Source organism: Bos indicus, chromosome 15, assembly GCF_029378745.1.
Source record: "Bos indicus isolate NIAB-ARS_2022 breed Sahiwal x Tharparkar chromosome 15, NIAB-ARS_B.indTharparkar_mat_pri_1.0, whole genome shotgun sequence".
NCBI classification, from domain to species: Eukaryota; Metazoa; Chordata; class Mammalia; order Artiodactyla; family Bovidae; genus Bos; species Bos indicus.
The window spans coordinates 45,483,159-45,507,660 of NC_091774.1; the positions used below are offsets into that span (position 1 = coordinate 45,483,159).

General features: G+C 43.7%; 1 protein-coding gene across 11 annotated transcripts in view; it reads right to left on the reverse strand.

The window, feature by feature from the left end:
- Positions 1-24,502, reverse strand: part of PPFIBP2 (PPFIA binding protein 2) — a 200,269-nt gene that overhangs the window by 146,600 nt on the left and 29,167 nt on the right. For 10 of the 11 annotated variants that reach the window (XR_011570863.1, XM_070803727.1, XM_070803726.1 and 7 more), the window contains exon 2: positions 20,375-20,468. Coding sequence is in view for 10 of the 11 variants with exons in the window: in XM_070803727.1 (XP_070659828.1) it covers positions 20,375-20,438 (64 nt within the window). In the remaining variant the exon portion in view is untranslated. The remainder of the gene's footprint in view (positions 1-20,374; positions 20,469-24,502) is intronic. The other variant, XM_070803725.1, reaches the window with a different exon arrangement.

Sequence of the window (24,502 nt, forward strand, 5' to 3'; positions counted from 1 at the left end):
CAACTGACGGCTACGGAAAAACTACAATCACAGAGGCAAACACACAAAAACAGGACTATCAGACGCAACAAATAAGAAAATGCATACCCTCATACCTGGTTTAACAAAACAAAAGTGACAATAACAGAAGGCAAGATGTTGATCCCTAAAGTGCCTCTCAGAAAACAGCAACTCACCTCCTGTTCAAGCCCTAATAGAGTTTCTCTTTGGGGGCAATCTCTCAATTACTTTATCTTGAACAATAAAGCATTCTTTGGAGAAGATAGATTAACACAAAGGGCTTCAGTTTTATATACATACTGAAATCCTCTACAGATGCCAGAGTCCCACCTCCAGGGTTCTAGTTTGATTGGTCTGAGGCTGATCTGGGACAACGAAAAGCTACCCAGGTGATGCCAGTGTGCAGTTTAAGTGGAAACCATTGACTAGCACATCAAATTAATCAATGCCAAGTTTTGATGTTTAGGAAGGACACTCCTGAGAATTTTTATCTGAAGCACATTAAAACCAAAATTTAATACAGATTCAGTAATTGTTAGGGGGAGATGAAACAACCCAAAATGCAAGTATAGGATTTTATCGAAAGCCTTTCAATGGTCATGTTCAAAAGCAACTAAGTATGTGTAGCAGTTACTAGGATTATTCAGAAATGTTTTGGATCTCCTCCACTTCAGCTCATACTGGGACAACACTTCTGCCCCTTGAAGCTACTCACAGCCACGTGACTTCCTCTGACCAATAAACATGAAAAGTGACATTGTCACTTCTAGAAGAAGGTCATTAGGAACAAGAACACAATTCCTTTTATCTCTTTCACTTGCTCTGGCCTCTGGCAATGGTGGGAACTGAATCTACCCATGTTCCAAAGAGATGATGACATAGACCAGAGCCCTAAGCAGACCCAGGGCAGTGAGGGAACTTGTGGTCTAAGCTGTTTCAAGGCAACTGATATTGTGGGACTGTTTGTTACTGCAGCATGACGACTTAGCCTGTCTTCATTTACGTGATGTATGTTACACAATTCAGAAATACGTACATACAAACAAGGTAAACTTTTTAAAAATGATCTTTATCATACAAATGGGGTTCTTCAACATGAGATGAAATAATTGATGACAGCCTTGTATGTGAATTTTCAAAGTGCTGTGTTTACAACACTTAAAAGTAAAAATATGGACTCTCAAACTCTGCACATCTAAAGCGTGATGCACGTTGGTAGCTCCAGGACTACCTGGGAGTGTGGTGCAAATGCAGACTCTCAGGCCCCACCTCCACATTTTATCAACATCACCAAATGCTCTTCAACTGCTCTGGGATGCTATACTTTTATTCAGAAACTAGCTCTTATAATGACAGAAATAGTATGTTCGGATAAAGGTAAAATGGTTGAATAAAAGTATTATTTAAAATGTACTGGTGAGACAAAAAATTTGTAATTTTTTGCAAATTAGTGCCTGTAAATACACATGTGACTAAATCAATATTATGAGTACTTGTCTATTTGGGAATATATTTGGACATATGTTTTACCTAAAAGGAAGTTAAAAAGGAAGATGTAGAAACGTTAATGAAAGGACAAGAAAGCATGAGAAAAGAACAGAAAATTTTGAAAAAGAACCAACTGGAAACCAAAACACAAAGAATACAGTTACTCAGGTTAGAAAATGAAGTGCATAGGTTAAACAACAGATAAGAGAATTACTGGAATGGAAGGTGGAAGAAGCTATTGAAGCAGAGGCGAAAGAGAAAATGGTTATGGATTTATCACCAATAAAATCTTCATTCGGGCTTCCCTGGTGGCTCAGTGATAGTGAATGTGCCTGCGAAAGCGGGAGACACATACATGTTCCATCCCTGATCCAAGAAGACCCCACATGCTGCAGAGCAGCTAAGCCACAAAAACTGAGCCTGTGCTCTAGAGCCTGGGAGCCACAACTACTGAGCCCACATGCTGCAATTACTGAAGCGCCCTAGAGCCTGTGGTCTGCAACATGAGGCCACCACAATGAGAAGCCCGTGCAACATAACTAGAGAAAAGCCCTCGCTGCAAGCAAGACCCAGAACAGCCAAAAATAAATAAATAAAATTAAAAAAAAAAAAACCTTCAGTCTTCTCAGTTTAAAGACACACATTGAGTCCCCAAAGGGATACATTAAAACAAATCCTAGCAACAACACAGTGAAACTGAAGAACAAAGATAAAAGAAATTTAAAAGCAACCAGAGATAAAAGATATTCTACAATTAGACTGTCAAAGACTTCTCATCAGCAGTAAGTCCTGATAACCACAAAATATCTTCAGGTAGCTACCAACCTATAATCTGTACAAGATAAACTACCACTCAAGATTTAAGAATAAAATAAGGACATTTTTCACATAAATGATGCATGCAATTTATTACTGGCAGAGTATTTCTGAAGGGATTTTAAAAGATCTACTTCATGAAGCAGGAAAAACTGCACCAACTAAAAAGGAGGGGGATAGAAGAATCAACTCTGTCAGAGAAGTTGTTTAAACTGTTCACTAAACAAAATAAACACTGTCAGTTTAAAAAACACACATGGCAGGGGAGAGGGGCGGCTCTGAAGAGTGGTTGAACCCAGGGTCTGTTTCCCCAGGGCCAGCTGCAGCCGCCCCCTGTCTCTCTTCCAAGACAAGCAGAAGAAAGACCATGTGAGAACACAGTGAGAAAAAAACAGTCCACAAGCAGTTAGAGAGGTCTTACCAGAAATCAACCCTGCCGGCACCTTGATCTCAGATTTTTCGGCCTCCAGAACTATTTTCCATTTCTTCTTGATGCTCTTCAGTGGTATACAGTATGGCAAAATGTATATGACAGGAGTATTTATAGATAGCCGTTACTTAGGCAGAGCCTTTGAAATAGAGAGAAGCTGCAGCTTCACCCTCAAGACACAGATCTGCAGCCCCTCGGGCACCAGACACCTCCACTGAAGACCCAGAATGGAGACCACTGGACCACATGTCCTGTACATTCTCTAACAACTACTTAGACCTAAGGTCTTTATTTCAACATTTTTCTTTGAGAGCTAAGACTAGTTTATGAAATATGGGATGATGAAAAAAACTTGGATTTTGAGATCCAATGGATTTAGTATTTTTTCCTAATTATGCTTTCCAGTTAATCTATGCCTCAATTTTCTGTCTATAAAAAAGGGATAGCAACACTGTTTATCTTTCACAATTTTCATAAAGATTAGGTTAAATAATGCATTATGATATCTGATAAAAAAATAAATGTTCAATGAATAATAATAAATAGCACAATACTTGGGGGACTATAAGTAAAGATGATACCAGAATACAAAACTATGGAAGACGGGGCACTGATGGGAATTAAAGCATTCTAAGACTCACGTACTACTGAAGAGGAAGACAATTATTCTATAAAGATATTTGTATTTCACCTTTGTGGTAAGGATTTGTGCTAAAAATGTAAGGATGAGCATTAAAAATACAGAAATAGATGTTTGACTTTCTAACAGAGATATAAAAACAACTTGATCAATACAACAGAGGCCAGCAAGGCAAAACCAAAAACAAGTTAAAAAAAAAAAAAAGTTAAAAAGAAACAAAAACATAAAATGGAGAAATAAGCACTTACCTATCTATATACTACCCTACAAATAGCTGTGAAAAGAAGAGAAACGAAAAGCAAAGGAGAAAAGGAAGGATATAAGCATCTGAATGCAGAGTTCCAAAGAATAGCAAGAAGAGATAAGAAAGCCTTCCTTAGGGATCAATGCAAAGAAATAGAGGAAAACAACAGAATGGGAAAGACTAAGAGATCTCTTCAAGAAAATTAGAGATACCAAGGGAACATTTCATGCAAAGATGGGCTCGATAAAGGACAGAAATGGTATGGACCTAACAGAAGCAGAAGATATTAAGAAGATGTGGCAAGAATACACAGAAGAACTGTACAAAAAAGATCTTCATGACCCAGATAATCACGAAGGTGTGATCACTCACCCAGAGCCAGATATCCTGGAATGTGAAGTCAAGTGGGCCTTAGAAAGCATCACTACAAACAAAGCTAGTAGAGGTGATGGAATTCCAGTTGAGCTCTTTCAAATCCTGAAAGATGAGGCTGTGAAAGTGCTGCACTCAATATGACAGCAAATTCGGAAAACTCAGCAGAGGCCACAGGACTGGAAAAGGTCAGTTTTCATTCCAATCCCAAAGAAAGGCTATGCCAAAGAATGCTCAAACTACCGCACAATTGCACTCATCTCACACGCTAGTAAAGTAATGCTCAAAATTCTCCAAGCCAGGCTTCAGCAATATGTGAACCGTGAACTTTCAGATGTTCAAGCTGGTTTTAGAAAAGGCAGAGGAACCAGAGACCAAATTGCCAACATCCACTGGATCATGGAAAAAGCAAGAGAGTTCCAGAAAAACATCTATTTTCTGCTTTATTGACTATGCCAAAGCCTTTGTGTGGAACACAATAAACTGTGGAAAATTCTGAAAGAGATGGGAATACCAGACCACCTGACCTGCCTTTTGAGAAACGTGTATGCAAGTCAGGAAGCAACAGTTAGAACTGGACATGGAACAACAGACTGGTTCCAAATAGGAAAAGGAGGACGTCAAGGCTGTATATTGTCATCCTGCTTATTTAACTTCTATGCAGAGTAAATCATGAGAAGTGCTGGGCTGGAAGAAGCACAAGCTGGAATCAAGATTGCTGGGAGAAATATCAATAACCTCAGATATGCAGACGACACCACCCTTATGGCAGAAAGTGAAGAGGAACTCAAAAGCCTCTTGATGAAGGTGAAAGAGGAGAGTGAACAAGTTGGCTTAAAACTCAACATTCAGAAAACGAAGATCATGGCATCTGGTCCCATCACTTCATGGAAAATAGATGGGGAAACAGTGGACACAGTGTCAGACTTATTTTTGGGGGCTCCAAAATCACTGCAGATGGTGACTGCAGCCATGAAATTAAAAGACGCTTACTCCTTGGAAGGAAAGTTATGACCAACCTAGATAGCATATTGAAAAGCAGAGACATTACTTTGCCAACAAAGGTCCATCTAGTCAAGGCTATGGTTTTTCCAGTGGTCATGTATGGATGTGAGAGTTGGACTGTGAAGAAAGCTGAGCACCGAAAAATTGATGCTTTTGAACTGTGGTGTTGGAGAAGACTCTTGAGAGTCCCTTGGACTGCAAGGAGATGCAACCAGTCCATTCTGAAGGAGATCAGCCCTGGGATTTCTTTGGAAGGAATGATGCTCAAGCTGAAACTCCAGTACTTTGGCCACCTCATGCGAAGAGTTGACTCATTGGAAAAGACTCTGATGCTGGGAGGGACTGGGGGCAGGAGGAGAAGGGGACGACAGAGGATGAGATGGCTGGATGGCATCACTGACTCGATGGACATGAGTCTGAGTGAACTCCGGGAGTTGGTGATGGACAGGGAGGCCTGGCGTGCTGCGATTCATGGGGTCACAAAGAGTCGGACATGACTGAGTGACTGAACTGAACTGAACTGAAGGATCACAGTCTTGTCATGGCAAAGGGGCTTGGGTAACTGAATGAAGCGACACACACAGCTGAGCATCTTTTCCACTTTGGCCCAGTGGTTTCATTCTTTCTGGAGCTATTAGTAATTGCCCTCCGATCTTCCCCAGTGTTTACTCTTTGCAACCCCATGGACTATAGCTCACCAGGCTCCTCTGTCCATGAAATTCTCCAGGCAAGAATACTGGAGTGGGTACCCATTCCCTACTCCAGGCAATCCTCCTGACTCAAGTATTGAACCTGGGTCTCCTGCTTTGCAGGTGAATTCTTTACCATCTGAGCCACAAGGGAATACACTGGACACCTACCAATCTAGGGGATTCATCTCCTGGTGTCATATCTTTTTGCCTTTTCATACTGTCCATGGGATTCTCTAGGCAAGAACACTGGGATTGGTTGCCGTTCCCTCCTCCAGTGGACCATGTTTTGTCAGAACTCTTCACTATGACCCATCTGTCTTGGGTGGCTGTAAGCATGCTCATAGCTTCATTCAGTTACCCAAGCCCCTTTGCCATGACAAGACTGTGATCCTTCAGTTCAGTTCAGTTCAGTCACTCAGTCGTGTCCGACTCTTTGCGACCCCATGAATCGCAGCACACCAGGCCTCCCTGTCCATCACCAACTCCCGGAGTTCACTCAAACTCATGTCCATCGAGTCAGTGATGCCATCCAGCCATCTCATCCTCTGTCATCCCCTTTTCCTCCTGCCCCCAATCCCTCCCAGCATCAGAGTCTTTTCCAATGAGTCAACTCTTCACATGAGGTGGCCAAAGTACTGGAGTTTCAGCTTGAGCATCATTCCTTCCAAAGAAATCCCAGGGCTGATCTCCTTCAGAATGGACTGGTTGCATCTCCTTGCAGTCCAAGGAACTCTCAAGAGTCTTCTCCAACACCACAGTTCAAAAGCATCAATTTTTCGGTGCTCAGCTTTCTTCACAGTCCAACTCTCACATCCATACATGACCACTGGAAAAACCATAGCCTTGACTAGATGGACCTTTGTTGGCAAAGTAATGTCTCTGCTTTTCAATATGGTATCTAGGTTGGTCATAACCTTCCTTCCAAGGAGTAAGCGTCTTTTAATTTCATGGCTGCAGTCACCATCTGCAGTGATTTTGGAGCCCCCCAAAAATAAAGTCTGACACTATTTCCCCATCAAGAGGCTTTTGAGTTCCTCTTCACTTTCTGCCATAAGGGTGGTGTCATCTGCATATCTGAAGTTATTGATATTTCTCCCGGCAATCTTGATTCCAGCTTGTGCTTCTTCCAGCCCAACATTTCTCATGATGTACTCTGAATAGAAGTTAAATAGCAGGGTGACAGTATACAGCCTTGACATACTCCTTTTCCTCCTATTTGGAACCAGTCTGTTGTTCCATGTCCAGTTCTAACTGTTGCTTCCTGACCTGCAAATAGGTTTCTCAAAATGCAGGTCAGGTGGTCTGGTATTCCCATCTCTTTCAGAATTTTCCACAGTGGGCCTTAGGAAATATTAATATGAACAAAGCTAGTGAAGGTGAGAGAATTCCAGCTCAAATATTTAAAATCCTAAAAGATGATGCTGTGAAAGTGCTGTACTCAATATGCCAGCAAATCTGGAAAACTCAGCAGTGGCCACAGAATTGGAAAAGGTCAGTTTTCATTCCAATCCCAAAGAAAGGCAATGCCAAAGAATGTTCAAACTACCGCACAATTGCACTCATCTCACACACTAGCAAAGTAATGTTCAAAATTCTCCAAGCCAGGCTTCAATAGTATGTGAACCATGAACTTCCAAATGTTCAAGTTGGATTTAGAAAAGGCAGAGTAACAAGAGATCAAATTGCCAACATCCGCTGGATTATCGAAAAAGCAAGAGAACTCAAAAAAAAAAACCCATATACTTTTGCTTTATTGACTACACCAAGGCCTTTGACTGTGTGGATCACAGCAAACTGTGGAAAATTCTTCAAGAGATGGGAATACCAGACCACCTGACCTGCCTTCTGAGAAATCTGTATGCAGGTCAAGAAGCAACAGTTAGAACCGGACATGGAACAACAGACTGGTTCCAAATCGGGAAAGGAATACGTCAAGGCTGTATATTGCCACTCTGCTTATTTAACTTCTATGCAGAGTACATCATGCGAAATGCCGGGCTGGATGAAGCACAAGCTGGAATCAAGATTGATGGGAGAAATATCAATAATCTCAGATATGCAGATGACACCACCCTTAAGGCAGAAAGTGAAGAGGAACTAAGGGGCCTCTTGATGAAAGTGAAAAAGGAGAGTGAAAAAGTTGGCTTAAAACTCAACATTCAGAAAACTAGGATCATGGCATCCGGTCCCATCACTTCATGGCAAATAAGTGACAGACAAATGCAATGACATGACATGCATGACATGACAAGGCAAACAGTGACAGACTTTTTTTTGGGGGGGGGCTCCAAAATCACTGCAGATGGTGACTGCAGCCATGAAATTAAAAGACACTTGCTCCTTGGAAGAAAAGCTATGACTCACCTAGATAGCATATTAAAAAGCAAAGACATTACTTTACCAACAAAGGTCAATCTAGTCAAAGCTATGGTTTTTCCAGTAGTCATGTATGGATGTGAGAGTTGGACTATAAAGAAGGCTGAGTGCTAAAGAATTGATGCTTTTGAACTTGGTGTTGGAGAAGACTCTTGAGAGTCCCTTGGACTGCAAGGAGATCCAACCAGTCAATCTTAAAGGAAACTAGTCCTGAATACTCGTTGGAAGGACTGATGCTGAAGCTGAAACTCCAATACTTTGGCCACCTGATGCAAAGAACTGACTCACTGGAAAAGATCCTGATGCTGGCAAAGATTGAAGGTGGGAGGAGAAGTGGAAGACAGAGGATGAGATGGTTGGATGGCATCACTGATGGTGGACATGAGTTTGTGTAGGCTCCAGGAGTTGGTGATGGACAAGAAAGCCTGGCATGCTACAGTTCATGTGGTTGCAAAGAGTTGGACACAACTGAGCAACTGAACTGAAATGCCTTACCAATATGATGATGTTTTTGTCATACCATCACATTCATGTCATTTGTGTCATCAACATGAATTGGCCATAGGTATACATATATCCCCTTCCTCTCAAACCTACTTCCATCTCCCTCCCCATCCTACCCACTAGGTTATCACAAAGCACCAGCTTTGGGTTCCCTGCATCTTACAATAAACTCCCACTGGCTATCTGTTTTACATATGGTAATGTATATGTTTCAATGCTCTTCTCTCAAATCATGAAAATTCTTAAAGAGATGGGAGTACCAGACCACCTTCATGTCTCCTGAGAAACCTGTATGTGAGTCAAGAAGCAACAGAAGAACTGGATATGGAACAACAGACTGGTTCAAAATTGGGAAAGAGTATGATAAAGCTTTATATTGTCACCCTGCTTATTTAACTTATATACACACATCATGTGAAATGCTGAGCTGGATAAATCACCAGTTGGAATCAAGATTGCCAGGAGAAATATCAACAACCTCGAATATACAGATAATCAAACTCTAATGACACAAAACGAAGAGGAATTGAAGAGCATCTTGATGATGGTGAAAGAGGAGAGTGCATTGATGTAGGTACTTTTGAGCAAAAAAAAAATTAAGACTAATCACATATACACACAATCTCTGGATAAAATGATTAAAAAAAACATTTGAACAAACCTATAAAAAGTTGAACCATAATTTGATAATTTCCCACAGCGAAAATACCAGGCCACATACTTTTACAAGTTAGCTCTAGCCAGTGTTCATGAAGTGAATGATTCTCATCTAATTCTTGTGTTCAGTATAGAAAAAGAGGGACTGTTCCAAACGGCTTCAGTAAGGATAGCTGCCAGTACAACTTATAAACCAGAATGTGAATGGTGACCCCTGTCACTAAACAATTTACAAAGGCAAATTACAAGCCTTCTCACTGATGAACTTACATATCAAATCCTAAACAGAAATTTATAGACTAAACCTCACAGTGTATAAAAATGACCCTCTCCCTTGGATCTCCCACATTGCAGGCAGATTTTTTACTGTCTGAGCCACCAGGGAAGCCCTACATATCAAATCCTAAATACAAATTTACAAACCAAATCCCACAGTATATTAAAAAGACCCTCTCCCTTGGGAAATGACAGATCGAGCAGACCCAAAATTAAAAACTATAGTGGTGATACAGCAAAAGACATATAAAGAACTATGTGCTAAACACTGGAGACGGTACATTGTGTTCAAGCACATATAAAGCCTTTTTTCAAAAATGACCATAGACTAGGCCATCCAGAAAGTCTCAGCAAAAATCAAGAATTGCTATTATGGGTACTATTCCAGTCTCCATATTTCTGTGGGAGGAGAGAATGGTTTCACCTATCTCCCCTCACTCAGCTTTTCCTCAACAGAGGAATACCCCTTCTGATGACAGAACTGAAAGATGGAATTCTCCCCTAGAGATGCCTGTCCCCATATGCAGGCATTATCTTCCAAGGAAGCTTTCTGAGACCAGCTCCACCCCCAGCAAGATGGAAGTTAGAAGTTTGGGATTACATTCAATTCAAGGAAGGGTGTAGGATGAGTGGATTCAAGATCTTGACTGTGGCTTCAGGTCAAGTTAAGGTTCCTAGTCAATTAAACTAATGATAAAGCTGATACTTTGATCTCTTTCTATCTGACTCCTTTGTTCCTTAAGCGGAACCAAATAAGCAGGGGAATAAATGGATGGCATTCTTTTTAAATTTTTTATTTAAGTATGGTTGATTTACAACATTTAAGGGATGTTCGTTATTACCTTTGTGGTAGAATAATGACCTTCCCAAAGATGTCCACATCCCATCCCTGGAAAGTATGGGTGTGTTTGTTACCTAATATAGCAGAAGGGACTCTACACATGTGATTAAGAATCATGAGATGGAGATACTATCCTGGATTTTTAATCATATGAGCTCTTAGAAAAGGGAAGCAGAAGAATAGGTCAGAGAGATGTGACATGAGGACTCGCCCTGCCACCGCTGGCTTTGAAGATGGAGGAAGGGGTTGTGAACCAAGGAAGGTGATGGTATTACAGCTACAATAGGGCAGGTCATGACAGACTAGTTGTACTCAGAAAAATCCCAAAGGACACCCTAAAATTAAAAAACACAAATACATATACTTTTTAAAGCAACTGAACTGAAGGAAATTTCCAGAGCTCAGTAGCTCAGGAGAAAAAGAGCATTTGAGCTGATGTTCCTGGCACACCTGGGCTTGAATGGGCTGCTTGAGGAGACAGGAGACAAAGTTTAGGGCCAGAGCAAAGGGAGAGGTCAAATGGGAGACCTTTGCATAAGGCCAGGAAGCAAAGGGCAATACCCTCAGCCTATCACTAGAAAAAATCACCGACTGATCTTGGCCTTGATGCTGGAATATGAACACACATAAAAAATTCTATGTTTTCAAACATTAAAAGAAGGGTAGGAGAAGTGAAGAAAGAGAAGTGCAGAAATAAAAAAATAAAATAGTTGATAAACAAATGAGACCTAGTCAACATAAGCTTTCACATAACAGAGGAAACCATCAACAAAAAGACAACCTAAAGAACAGGAGAATATATTTGCAAATGACACTGCTGAAACGGATTAATTTCCAAAATATACAAACAGCTTATGCAACTCAACAACAAAAAAGCAACAACCCATTCCAAAAAGGGCAAAAGACCTAGCCTTTTATCCATAAGACATACAGATGGCCAACAGGCACATGAAAAGATGCACAATATCATCACTAATTATTAGAGAAATGCAGATCAAAACTACTTGAGATATCATCTCACAACTGTCAGAATGGCCATCATCCAAAAGTCAACAAATATAAATTTTGGAGAGGGTGTGGAGAAAAAAGAATTCTGCTGTGCTGTTAGTAGGAATGTAAATTGGTGGGGCCCTTGTGAAGAACAGCACGGAGAAACTAAAAATAGAGTTACCACATGATCCAGCAATCCTATTATTGGGCATATACCTGGAAAGGATGAAAACTGTAACTTGAAAAGATACAGGCACCCCAATGTTCACAGCAGCACTATCTGCAATAGCTAAGACATGGAAGCAACCTAAGTGTCCATCAACAGACGAAAGAATGGATAAAGATTTTCTACACACACACACACACACACACACAGAATGGAATATCACTCAGTCACAGAAAAGAATGAAATAACGCCCTTTACAGCAACGTGGATGGACTTAAAGATTATCACACTAAGTGAAGTTCAGAAGGAGAAAGACAAAAACCATATATCACTTAAATGTGGAATCTAAAATAATGATACAAATAAACTTATTTACAAAACAGAAACATGCAATGTTCTAGTCAAAGTGACAAAGCAAGAATCAATAAATTCCAAAAAGGATCAGAAACCGCTTTAACCGCTACAATTAAGTTAGTCAATTTTAAATACATAATATTATATATTATTGATTTGTTAAGCTGAACAGATAGATTCAAGTAAGAACAGAAAATGATAAAGAATATATATTCAAAGAAGTTAAATATGTCCATATATAAAGCATAAATACATAATGTCTATGTATATATAAGCATGGTTAGTTGTATGTGTCGATCTGGCTAGGTCACAATACTCAGATATTTAGTCAAATATTATTCTAGATGTTTCTGTGAAGATATGTTTTTCAGTAAGATTAACATTTAAATCAGTAGACTTTGACAAAGCAGACTGTCCTCCATAACATGGGTGGGCCTCACCCAATTAGTGGAAGATCTTAATAGAAAAAAAAAAACTGACTTCTCTGGAAGAAGTGGAGATTTGCCAGCAGATGGTCTTTGGACTTGAACTGCAAAACTGGCTCTTTCCTGGCCTTCCAGGCTGCTGGCTTACCCTGCAGACTTTGAACTTGCCAACTTCCACATTCATGTGAGCCAATTCCTTAAAATAAATGTCTCTTTCTCTCTGTCTCTTGCTCTGTCTCTCTCCACATACCTACATACACACACACACCCTATTGGTTCTGTTTCTGTGAAGAACCTGAGCTAATACATATACACATTTATCTATTTATAGAATAAATAATATACACACCTACTATGGGGACTGATCAGCAAAAATAATTCTTTGAAAACAGTCATTACAAACAACTAATCTCAAAAATATACAAGCAACTCCTACAGCTCAACTCCAGAAAAATAAATGACCCAATCAAAAAATGGGCCAAAGAACTAAATAGACATTTCTCCAAAGAAGACATACAGATGGCTAACAAACACATGAAGAGGCTCAACATCACTCATTATCAGAGAAATGCAAATCAAAACCACTATGAGGTACCATTTCACGCCAGCCAGAATGGCTGCGATCCAAAAGTCTACAAGCAATAAATGCTGGAGAGGGTGTGGAGAAAAGGGAACCCTCTTACACTGTTGGTGGGAATGCAAACTAGTACAGCCACTATGGAGAACAGTGTGGAGATTCCTTAAAAAACTGGAAATAGAACTGCCTTATGATCCAGCAATCCCACTGCTGGGCATACACACTGAGGAAACCAGAAGGGAAAGAGACACGTGTACCCCAATGTTCATCGCAGCACTGTTTATAATAGCCAGGACATGGAAGCAACCTAGATGTCCATCAGCAGATGAATGGATAAGAAAGCTGTGGTACATATACACAATGGAATATTACTCAGCCATTAAAAAGAATACATTTGAATCAGTTCTAATGAGGTGGATGAAACTGGAGCCTATTATACAGAGTGAAGTAAGCCAGAAAGAAAAATACCAATACAGTATACTAACACATATATATGGAATTTAGAAAGATGGTAACAATAATCCTGTATACGAGACAGCAAAAGAGACACTGATGTATAGAACAGTCTTTTGGACTCTGTGGGAGAGGGAGAGGGTGAGATGATTTGGGAGAATGGCGTTGAAATATGTATAATATCATATATGAAACGAGTCGCCAGTCCAGGTTCGATGCACGATACTGGATGCTTGGGGCTGGTGCACTGGGATGACCCAGAGGGATGGTATGGGGAGGGAGGAGGGAGGAGGGTTCAGGATGGGGAACACGTGTATGCCTGTGGCGGATACATTTCGATATATGGCAGAACCAACACAATATTGTAAAGTTTAAAAAAAAAAAAAAAACTATTAGATAACTTAAAAAAAAAAACAGTCATTAAAAAATACTCTCTGGAAAGACTGATCAAAAAATAAAGAGAAGGCAAACAAATAAGCAATACTAGGAATAAATACAGATATAACAAGTGTAGCAGATCTTAAAAAGATAAAACACAATAAGCAACCATATGCTAACAAAATGGAAAATACTGGTAAAATACACAAATATCTAGAAAAATACAGCATGTCAGAACTCAATAGAGAAAAAAATTAAACCCTGACTATCCCTAACCATTAAGAAAAGACATGAGGAAATACAAGGTCCAGATGGTTTTGCAGGTCAGTTCCTATAATTTAAACTATAAGCAAATATTTAATGAACAAATGATAATTCCAAATTTACTCACACACTTTAAGAGAATAGAAAAGGAGGCTGGAGATGTGGGCTCTGCCAGCAAAGGTAAAAAACAGAATGTAGCTGTTCAACAGGGCTCCCGGCCCCACTGTGGGCCATCTCAACCTCTTTACGCAAAGGGCAGCCTTTTGCGTGTGTCAGCCCGCTAGACACCTCCAAAATTCTGCCGACTCTCCTTGGGTCAGTGTCAAAGTAGAGGACTTTCAACTTGAGTCCTGACTGGAAAACAGGTGGCTTTGTTACTGATGACCACTCCACACTGATTGGCCTTGGAGAGGCTGGATATAAGGCCAACTAACTGTTCAGACTGTGGGTGCATCATCAGCCTTGAATGCCACAGCTAAAGTCATTCATGGGCCCACACGAATAATTCCAGTCTTGATTAGAACTTTCTCTGCCCTCACACAATCTTGAAAACAAACAAAAAAACCAAAAAATGGACACTAATCAGAGTTGGCAGAGGGATTTCGCTGGTCTAGTGGTTAAGACTTCTTCCAGTGCAAGGGGTACAGTTTCCAGTCCTGGGGAGCTGAGACCTCACATGCCTTGAGGCCAAAAACCCAAAACGCAAAACAGAAGCAATATTGTAACAAATTCAATAATACTTTAAAAAAAGAAAAAGGTCCATATCAAAAAAAAAGTCTTTAAAAAAGAAACAGTTGGAAGAAAGGCCCAGACAGAGCAACCTCTTTGTTCAACTGTCATTAAACAGATTCCTTTTAACTGTTCTCCATCGATGGGTATAGCTTGTAGATAACCCCATGAGTAACCTCCCGCACAGTGAAGAGAAATAAGTGGCCCTCTGTGTCCTGACCAGGGGTTCTCTGGTCATACACACACACACACAGCCCCCGGAGCAGCCACTGACCCCATTAGCCCACAGATGAAGCCCTACACAATATTAGTGTATGTGGTTGTTGCTTAGGGTCATCCACAGGGATGCAATTAAGCAGCATAGCGTTCAATTTCAATCATCAACACTGTAATTCAATTATGGTATTATTTGTAGGCTGAATCACAGGGACTAATCAAGAGGAAGACCAGATCAAAGGTTAACATCTTACTGGAACTTATAATACTGGTCTTTTGTATTAGAAACAACTCATTTGGACAAAGGTTCTGGGTTTTCTAAGTCACCTTGTCCTAACTTTCTGGTATAAAATTCTTGGGTCCTAATTAAATACAATCACATTCGGGATACACCCCTTCAGATTTCAAGAATTCAGCTGTTTTCACTTCATGTTTCTGCTTCATTTCCTACTTCTGCTTAGAAGGCATTTCTTTGTCTCATGTCTCCAGAGCAGACGAATGCCTGCTGATGATGGGGGTCACCATGCTTGCCTCTGCAGGGGCGTATTGGGCACTTGTGTATCAGGATGTCCTCTGAGTTCTCCTGGCCTGGTTGCTTCTGCGAGTGATCATCTCTTGCACCATCTGTACTGTTTACATTGGTCACAAGAAGAGGGCACTTTTTTTTTTTTGCATTAAAGGCTTAATTATATACACATTGATATCACATGCCCTAAGTATACTCTTCTGGAAACTCTTTTGGAAAGAGTTTTGGAAAGTGAAGAGTAGCCTGTCATACTGTACAGTAATTAATAAGGGGAAGTTCTGGTTATACAGTGTTATAATCATTAATAATCATTACTGAAGGAAATTGTGTCCATTTGAGTAGGAATCCATTTGTTTCTACATGTTGCTGCTGCTAAGTCACTTCAGTCGTGTCAGACTCTGTGTGACCCCATAGATGGAAGCCCACGAGGCTCCCCCATCTCTGGGATTCTCCAGGCAAGAACACTGGAGTGGGTTGCCATTTCCTTCTCCAATGCATGAAAGTGAAAAGTTAAGATGCTCAGTCGTGTCCAATTCTTAGTGACCCCATGGACTGCAACCTACCAGGCTCTTCCGTCCATGGGATTTTCCAGGCAAGAGTACTAGAGTGGGGTGCCATTGCCTTCTAGAGTTACACTATTACAATCATTGATCATATATCAAACTATACATCTGATCAACTGCTTCAAGTCTAGTCATCATTTCCGTTGAAGGCTCAGTCATATACTTGGTAATACAAGAAATAATAATCTTGTGAAACAAGCAAAATACAAATGGTATAGTTAATAACACTAGTGGAATTAAAAGTAAATATTTTAGCCATGAGCCTCCCACACCAGTTTTTTTTTTTTAAAGATTGTCAAGACTAGGAAATGGGTCACTTACAGCAGAAATCTGATTTTTCATGTGGTTCAAATGTGTTACATTAAAGGATTTATCAGGTACAAAAATACAGCATTGAGTTTGAGTTACAGCACAGATATCTCCCTGAGATGCTGTAAGGTGTCAAGGGTCTTGCAGTTGTGTAGCACTGCCTTTCTCATCATAGAGATCTCAGAATTCAATAGGCTAACAGCCTACATAAATGCTTGCTATTTAGGGCACGCAGGAAGCCCATAAAAACTTCTTCACTAAGATAAGCATAACTGTGTTTTCATAAAGTGAGAGGATGCAGTGGTTTGAGTCCTTTACCAGCTAGAAGTAGTACTTGACACCCTTCGACTTCAAATTAGTGAGAGAATAGAAATAAAGAAAGGACAATATAAATGTTCACACAAAGACACAACCCCTACAGAATCTGTGATTCATGATGTTGGTGCCACAGTCTTCAGCTTCCTTCTAGCTGCTCTATGCTCAAGCAAACAAGCTCTTACTTGGAAGTTGAATGTAGAAGGGAAGAGAGCAAAGCCAGTGTGACCAACAGACTGGGGACAAGGACAGGACTGGACCCTCCTCCTAGTGAACTCCCTAGACAGCCCTGCAGAACCCCAGGGGCTCTGCTGCACATCACCATGAGATGAACCCAGGAGTGAAATGAGCCAGGAAGACATCTGGATCTCAGATAGCCTGGACTCAAATCTTAGTTCCGTCATTTACCAGCACTATAGCTCGGGTGGCAAAAATACTGTCAGTAGTCATATCAACAAAACCAAGGTAATTTAGAGCTGGTGAGCACTCACTAGGTAACAGGCACTATTCTGAGTGCCTTCTTTACCTTAATTTAATCCTCCCAATAACATGAGATGGCACTGTTATTACCAATGTCTATACACTATGAGGAAACTGAGGCTCAAGGGGATCAAGCAATTTGCGCAAAGACTCCACAGCCAGTAATAAGTGGCTGAGCTGGGATTCAAACTCCAACAGTCTAACTGCAGTTTACATTAATAACCACAAAAATCCCTAAGCTCTTTGGCCCAGTCAACTTGAAAATGAGGATGGCTTTAATAATCTTGAGGAAAAGTATCCCATACAAAAGCATTCAGTAATTATTATTCTTTTCATCGCAAATGGCATAGAACATATGCCCTCCAGATACTCGCTAATAACCTCAGTGTTGAATTATCTGCCAAATAGCTCCTGTCAAATGTCTGGGTGAGCCAATTACTGCTTAAGAGATGGCTCACAGGACATGCTAACCACAGAGTCTTCAAAAAAAAAAAATTAGTGATTTATTATTCCACAAGAATGAGCCAAAGACACAAGAGAGAAAATAATCAATGAAGTTCAGCATGCAGACAGACAGGGGATAGGTACAGAAACCAGTAACTGCCACCTAATAAATGAAAAGGGGAGCTTATTCACAGAAGTAAATCAAATACACATGGGACCCAAACATCTATTAAGCACATGTTCTGTGTTGCCCTGGAGATGCACCAGCAAAGCCTCTGCTGCCACAGAGCTTACATCCTGGTGCAGGAGGCAGATAATAAACAGATGAATATGAACCTAATGGGTCAGATGGTAGTAAGTTCTATAAAGAAATAAAAACAGGATGCGAGGATGGGGGGAGGGATGTAGGGACGCTACATGAGAGAGTGTCAGGGAAGGCCTCTGCATGGTGACATTTCAGCAGAGACCTGACCTCAGTGTACTTGGAGAACATTCCAGCAGAGGGACAGCAAGCACATAGGCCCTGAGACAGCCTATGCTAAAGCAAGACAAGCAGATGGGAGGTGTGGGAGGTGCAGCCACACAGGCAGCCAAAGGCCAAGCGCATACAGCACTGCTGCTTATAATGGGGACTTCAGATGCTTATCCTGAAATGCGAAGCCACTGAAGAGTTGTGGGGAGAGTGGTGTGACCTGATTCCTCCACTGCTCTGTGGAAGACAAGGTGGCAAGAGCAGAGCAGAGCAGAGCCCACTCAGAGACTCTGCGTTAATCTTGTAGACCCCAGGCGAGCCTAAGAGGCATGCACAAGCCTTAGCTAGACAATGAAAACCACAGCATGCAAATGGGTGAAATAAGGACCTGAATACATGAGAACTCAATTTATCAAGAGCTGACACTTTATCAGTTCAGTCGCTCAGTCGTGTCCGACTCTTTGCGACCCCATGAATCGCAGCACGCCAGGCCTCCCTGTCCATCACCAACTCCCAGAGTTCACTCAAACTCATGTCCATCGAGTCGGTGATGCCATCCAGTGCTTACTATATGGCAGGCTCTGTGTTAAGCCCTTACATGTATAAGCACAGCAACCTTCTTAGGTGGGTTCTATTATTATACCCATTTTAAATATGAGGAAGCTGAAGAACATATCATGCAGGTAACTTGATGCACAGCTAGGTTTTGAAACAAGCAGTCTGGCTACAGGTGTTCCTCCAACCAAAGAACTCCTTGGAATGTTTTAGACCACCTCTCAGCAAAACTCTTGTATCTGTTCCAGAGACGCCCAGGGAGCCCTTCCAGAAGGAGTCTGCCAGGGTGGAGGCCTAAGGAAACAGGAGAAGGAGGGAGCACACAATGCTGGAAGGGAACAGGAGGGGAGTTCCTGGTTCTGCTCCAGGAACCACACCCACCGCAGGTCCCTGACCAAGCCAAGGCCCCAAGTATTCAGACCCACAGTCCTCGCTCACAGACGGAGGGGACCGTGCCAGACGCTTTGTCATTTCAGGGGTGTCTGCGTGGGGAACTTCAGAGGCAGGAGGAAGTGACCCCACATAGGCTGCCTTCTTTAGGAGGTGTCCCACTCACCTGTCCCAGCTGTCTAAGAGCTCCGCCTGCTCCAGGGGCTCTCACAGTCTCCTTCTTGCCCCTGGGCTGGGGGCTCGGCAGTGCTGACCACCTGAGCTAGTCTGATTCTGTGACTATGATCTCGATGCACAGGAGACCCTGGAAACTTCCGGGGGAGACTCTCTGAAAAGACTGCCAGGAAACCCACACTGTTGTTCATCTCCTCTCAATAGGGCTTCCGGGACCCTAACCTGGAGCAAGACATCCCAATCTCCAGAGTCTCTGAAAACCCGGATGTTGGTCGGCGTCCTGAGGACCCTTTCTGTTCACTGAGAAATTAAGAGCCTGACAGATGACAGCTGGAACACGTCATCTGTGCACCACAACATGCAGAAGTTTCAAGGCATGGAATACCTACCTCCTCTGCCCCAGGCGCAAACACCCAGGACCCCCAGTGCCTCGGGTGTCTCTCTGCAGGATGGAAGGACAGACACCGGGCAATGTCAGGTGCCCTGTGCACGCCCTGGGTTCTAGTCACACTCAGCCCAAACATGACTCCTGCAGCCATAGCTCCACACAACAAGGAGCAAAGTCCCAAAGAAATGCCCAGTCAGCAAATAAGGTCACTGACTTGTATCAAGTAAGGACAGAAAGAAGGCCTGTGACCTGCAGAGAAAAATTTCCAATGACAGGCTCGTTCCAATCAGTACGGGCTTCAGTTGTCCCCCAAAAATGAGTTAATCAGCCCAAACAGCCCATGGCAGTCCTTTCCAATTAAACAGCTTTGCTGGATCTTTTCAAGAGAATGTTCCTAACTGGTTCACACAAACATGAAGCCAAACAGTTGCAATAATATGGCATAAAGAACATTCTTCAGGTGATTAAGTGAATCAATACAAAACCACTTCCTGACAGACATACTGGAGACCAGCCAGGGAAGGGAAACGACACCGGTGTTAGAGGGCAAAGTCTGCAATATTGCAAGTTTCAGCTTGACTGAAACCATGCCGTACTGTGAAAACTTCATGATAAAATCAGTGCCACTGCACCTGTTGCAGCCAGGATCCAAAGTGGGACAGTTATTCACGTGCTAATATACGGCGCAGCCGCAGTCTCAGCAGAGACCTAGACCCTTACCAGCTATCAAAGAGTCTGAGTTTGCACTGTTGAAAGACAGCGCAAAAGAAATCCAACAGGGGCCTTGTCTCTGCACCCAAAAGAGAAGTCCAGTGAGAGGAAAATGGTTTCTCAGTGCGGAGGTCGCCAGGACCCCTGAGCATACCTGCGATGATTCCGTCCATCTGCTCCAGGGCAGCTTCTAGCACGTGACTGGCGTCAGAAGCCATGAGTCCTTGTCTCTCCTTTGTCTCCTTCTACTGAAGATTCAAACACAGCACAAAGGAAAAATTAGAGTATTTCATGTTACATACCCAAGACCACTGAGCCCTCTCATTCCACCACGGTAACTGCACTCTCATAGGAATCTGAGTAGCCCACAGTGGGTTTCTGCCACCTTCCAGCATGGGTACTCCATGAATCTTTAGCAGGTGATCCCACTTGTTTCTGTCACGAAAAGCCACTGGGGCTCTCCAGGGTCACCTGTGGCAGCGAGGTGGCGATTACCACTGCCACCATCATCACAGTCCCAGCTCCAGAAGCTGCAGCCACCCCGGGGAAGGCTCGAGGCTCCCCTAGGGCTGCAGATCGCACACAGCTAGCGAGGACTCCATCGGGACGTGCCCTGCAGCCCTGGGTCACAGCAGGCATTTGTGGTCTTATACCTGCATCTGTCCCACTACTGAGGTGCTCTCCTAGGGCAGGTATGATCCAGGCTGAGAGGCCTCAGCTCCCACTTTCACTTCTCACGTGGGCCAGTGGGCCCCGTCTAGGAAGGTTTCAGGCACACTGTTGGGGGAGAGCACAGTCCCTTACCATTTTAGTCCTTCCTACTCCACCCAGGACCATTCAAGGCGCAGAATCCCATCTTCTCAGCACGGAAGAATTTCTCCAAAAATACACTGTCTAGCCATTTCCCTGATGCTGGGCCTCCCTTCTAATGAGAGAGGTGGCAATTGGTTCCATCTCCAGACAACTCTGCCTCTCAGCAAGGTCTTTAAGCTAGACTGTCTTCCTGCAGCCTCGTCTCATTTTTCTTACTTCCCACCCTCTCCCTGGGTGTCAGGCAGAGACTTACAAGAGCAGTTGTAATTCTGAGATTTAATTCGCATCTGTAAACTGGAGGCAGGTGCTATTGTTTGTCTGCTCATTCAGCAGAGCCCACATGTGTGCCCAATGGGCATAAGTGCTGTGGAGAACAGAGGCAGGGCTCCCAGATCCAAGGGTGGATAGAGCAGGTCAGGCAACACGAGATCTGTTGCTCCTTTCCCCCACAGAGTTACATCTTCAGAGTGAAGAGAGGAACGTGAGCAACCATAGGCAAGTGGTTTGGAGAGGGTGTGGATAAGGATGTCCAGACCACAAAGAACCATGCTGAATGGCACCAGGCAGAAACAGTCAAATACTCTGGGTTCAAAGCTGCCTCTGCCATTTCCTGTGTGATCTCTGAACCTCAGTATCCTTTTCTGTAAAGTGGGGAGGATGACAGTACCAAACTCATAGAGTTGATGTCACAGTTAAATGAGTAATTAACATTTCATTAAAAATGCAGGCCTTCCATGTAGTAAGGGCTCAATAAACATTGAGCCACCAGGGAAGTTCCAATAAACAGCCATTTTTAAATGACATATTTGTGCCAGGATAGTTCACAGGATGAGGGACTTTAAAGTGGGTCAGGTTTAGGGAGGGGGAACCTAGGTATGTCCAAGAGGCTGGCCCTGTGGGGGAGGTAGGCACAGCAAAGCAAGGTAAGCAAGTTGGAGGGGGGAGGGGGAGGGCTCTGAGTCACAGGGGCAAAGGCCAAAAAGGGACAGAAATGCAAGAACCAGGGTGCAGTCAGCTCAGGGGAGTGAGAATGGGGGCTCGTGGAGGAGGTGGGAGCCTCCCTGGCACCTTGGGGCCATGGCAGGAGCCAGGCAGGCTGCAGCAAGGAGCAGCCAGGTGGCTCAGAGCACACACGAGTGTAGGTCTCAGGGTCTGAGTGGAAGTGAGGCTGGGGGGTGGGGGTTGGAGAAGAGGCAGCAGGAAAAGGAAGGAAAGAAGAGGGCCAGTTTCAGCACCTTCACCTGCTTAGCCATACAGACAGTACAAGAGTGAAACCCATCCTACCCTCCAAGGCCTCCCCAACCACTCCCAGGAAGAAATCCAAAGTCCATACCATGACCTGCAGAAGCAGCTCGGCAGTATCTGGCCGGGACAACCCCACAAGGCCTGCCCCTCTGACCTCCCTGCTTTGGCAGCCTCAGGCCCTGTCCACTTCCCCAGCACTCCGAGCCCCTCTGCCTCCCCTGAAACTGCACCTACCATTCCTCTGCCCTGAGATCACCTTCCCGGGTCTCTGCACGGCTGATCCAGCCTCATCCTTCAGGCCTCAGCTCTGAAGTCTCTTCTCAGAGACGCCTTCCTTGCACACCTGCATCTGAAGCAGCCCCTTGGCAGCACAGCAGTTCCAAAGTGTCTCATCCATCTATGCTTCCTCGCTGACTGGCCTTGCAAACCCTCTGCCTGGAAGCTGGCGACCCTGTCTGCTTTGTTCACCGCTGTGTGCCCAGCAGAGTGACTGGCCCAAGGAAACTTAAGAGTAAATAGTTGTGAATAAATGATAGATCTGTATGGGCAACACTGCTTAAACCCTGCTGTGCTGGGCACTGGTGTGGAGGGGACATTGATGAATCAGACCTCAACCCTATTCCCTCAGACCACGCAGTGTAGTGGAGAAGACAGAATTAGGAATAATTAGGATGCAATGTGAGGTATGCTGATAGAGGCTGGCATGTAGTTTCCCTGGCCCATAAGGGCTGAGGAGGAACTTTCTCAGCAGATAAGGGTGATTCCAGGCAGAGAGGGGCAGTGTGTGAAAGGGAAGGAAGCGTGTAAAGACAAGATATAGGTGGCAAACGTCAAAACGGTCGGCAAGATTATACAGGAGCACCCAGCTGCTCACTGTGAGTCAAAGCCCTCCACGGGATTTACGTAAGCGTGACTCGGGCAATTCAACAAGAGCAGCTTGGGAATCACACCCACAGCATCAGGGACCTGTATGCGTGCTGGGCAGCTCAAGTGGCCTCAGGTGTAAACTTGATAGAGATTTTTTTAAGAGAAGGACCTTGTATTTCAGTAGACTGGCTCCACTGGGGGTCTTAGTCCTGGGGTGCAAGGTGAGAGATCAGTTAGAAAGTGCCGAGCCCTTTAGGACACCTGCAACAGAAGGGCCATAAAAACGACCCACAGGCCCTCTGCCTAAGGATGAGTGTGTACTTGGCAGATGGCAAGTTGGGTGGACCCGTGGGAGCTGGCAACAAGTGAAACATGAGTCAAAGGTGTATCATCTTTACGGTCCAGAACCTGGGCCAGTAAGACTGGGAGTGCTCAGGAGCCGGAACCTGCTTTGGGCAACTGATGAGCTCAGTACTGGGTCTAAGGTGATGGCAGGATGCAGGGAGAACAGGCTCTGCCAGCCCGTGAGGAGTCAGTGGTGTGAGGTACCGGGGGAACCGCTGAAGGGCCAAACACACCACAGGAGTGACGTCTCCAGGCCCATCTGTGAACACGGACACTCTGATTGAACAGGGAAGCCATGATTCCGTTTGCCAACCATTCCCTTTCTGGCAGCCTCAGCCATTTTCTCCCCTCACCAGTTTGGAGCTCCCCATCAGTAACGCACCCTGGGACAGTCCCTGCTCTCAAGGAATTGGGGGTCTCAGAAGCAAACGTGTCATCCAGCTGAACTCAGTGTGTCTGTTCACCCCCACAGTGACACAGCACCTCCCCAGGAACCTGGGTTCGTCGGGGATGTGGAGGTTAAGTGCACAGAGCACCAGCAGCTGCCTGCGAGGATGACTCCTCAGAGAAGCAAGGTGATGAGGGTGCACCGGGAAAGGCAGCAACCCCAGGGCTGGGAAAGAGAGCAGGATCCAGGACAGCCCCCAAGCAGGTGGTGGGGAGGGGAAGTGAAATCGTGTTCGTCACCCGTGAGAGCAGGCTGTGGCAGCCACTCAGGCAGAGGAACTGATGGTGTGCCCTGAGGACTTGAAGGCACCGCCACAAGCCCAGGAAAGAGAGGTGCAGGCAGAGGAGGACATGGTGCTCTTAACACCATCTACTGTCTACTGACAGTAGCTAAACTGGCCAAAAGCTGTTTTCTCTCTGGACACTTGGACTATTAACAGAGCCCTGCATTTGACCCTGACGAGCTGGCAGTCTTCTCACACCAAGAAACTGGCTCACACCGAGCTGCAGAGATAAGGTAAGGAATGTTGTTTAAGGAAAGGTGTGGTCCATTGCTCATGCATCC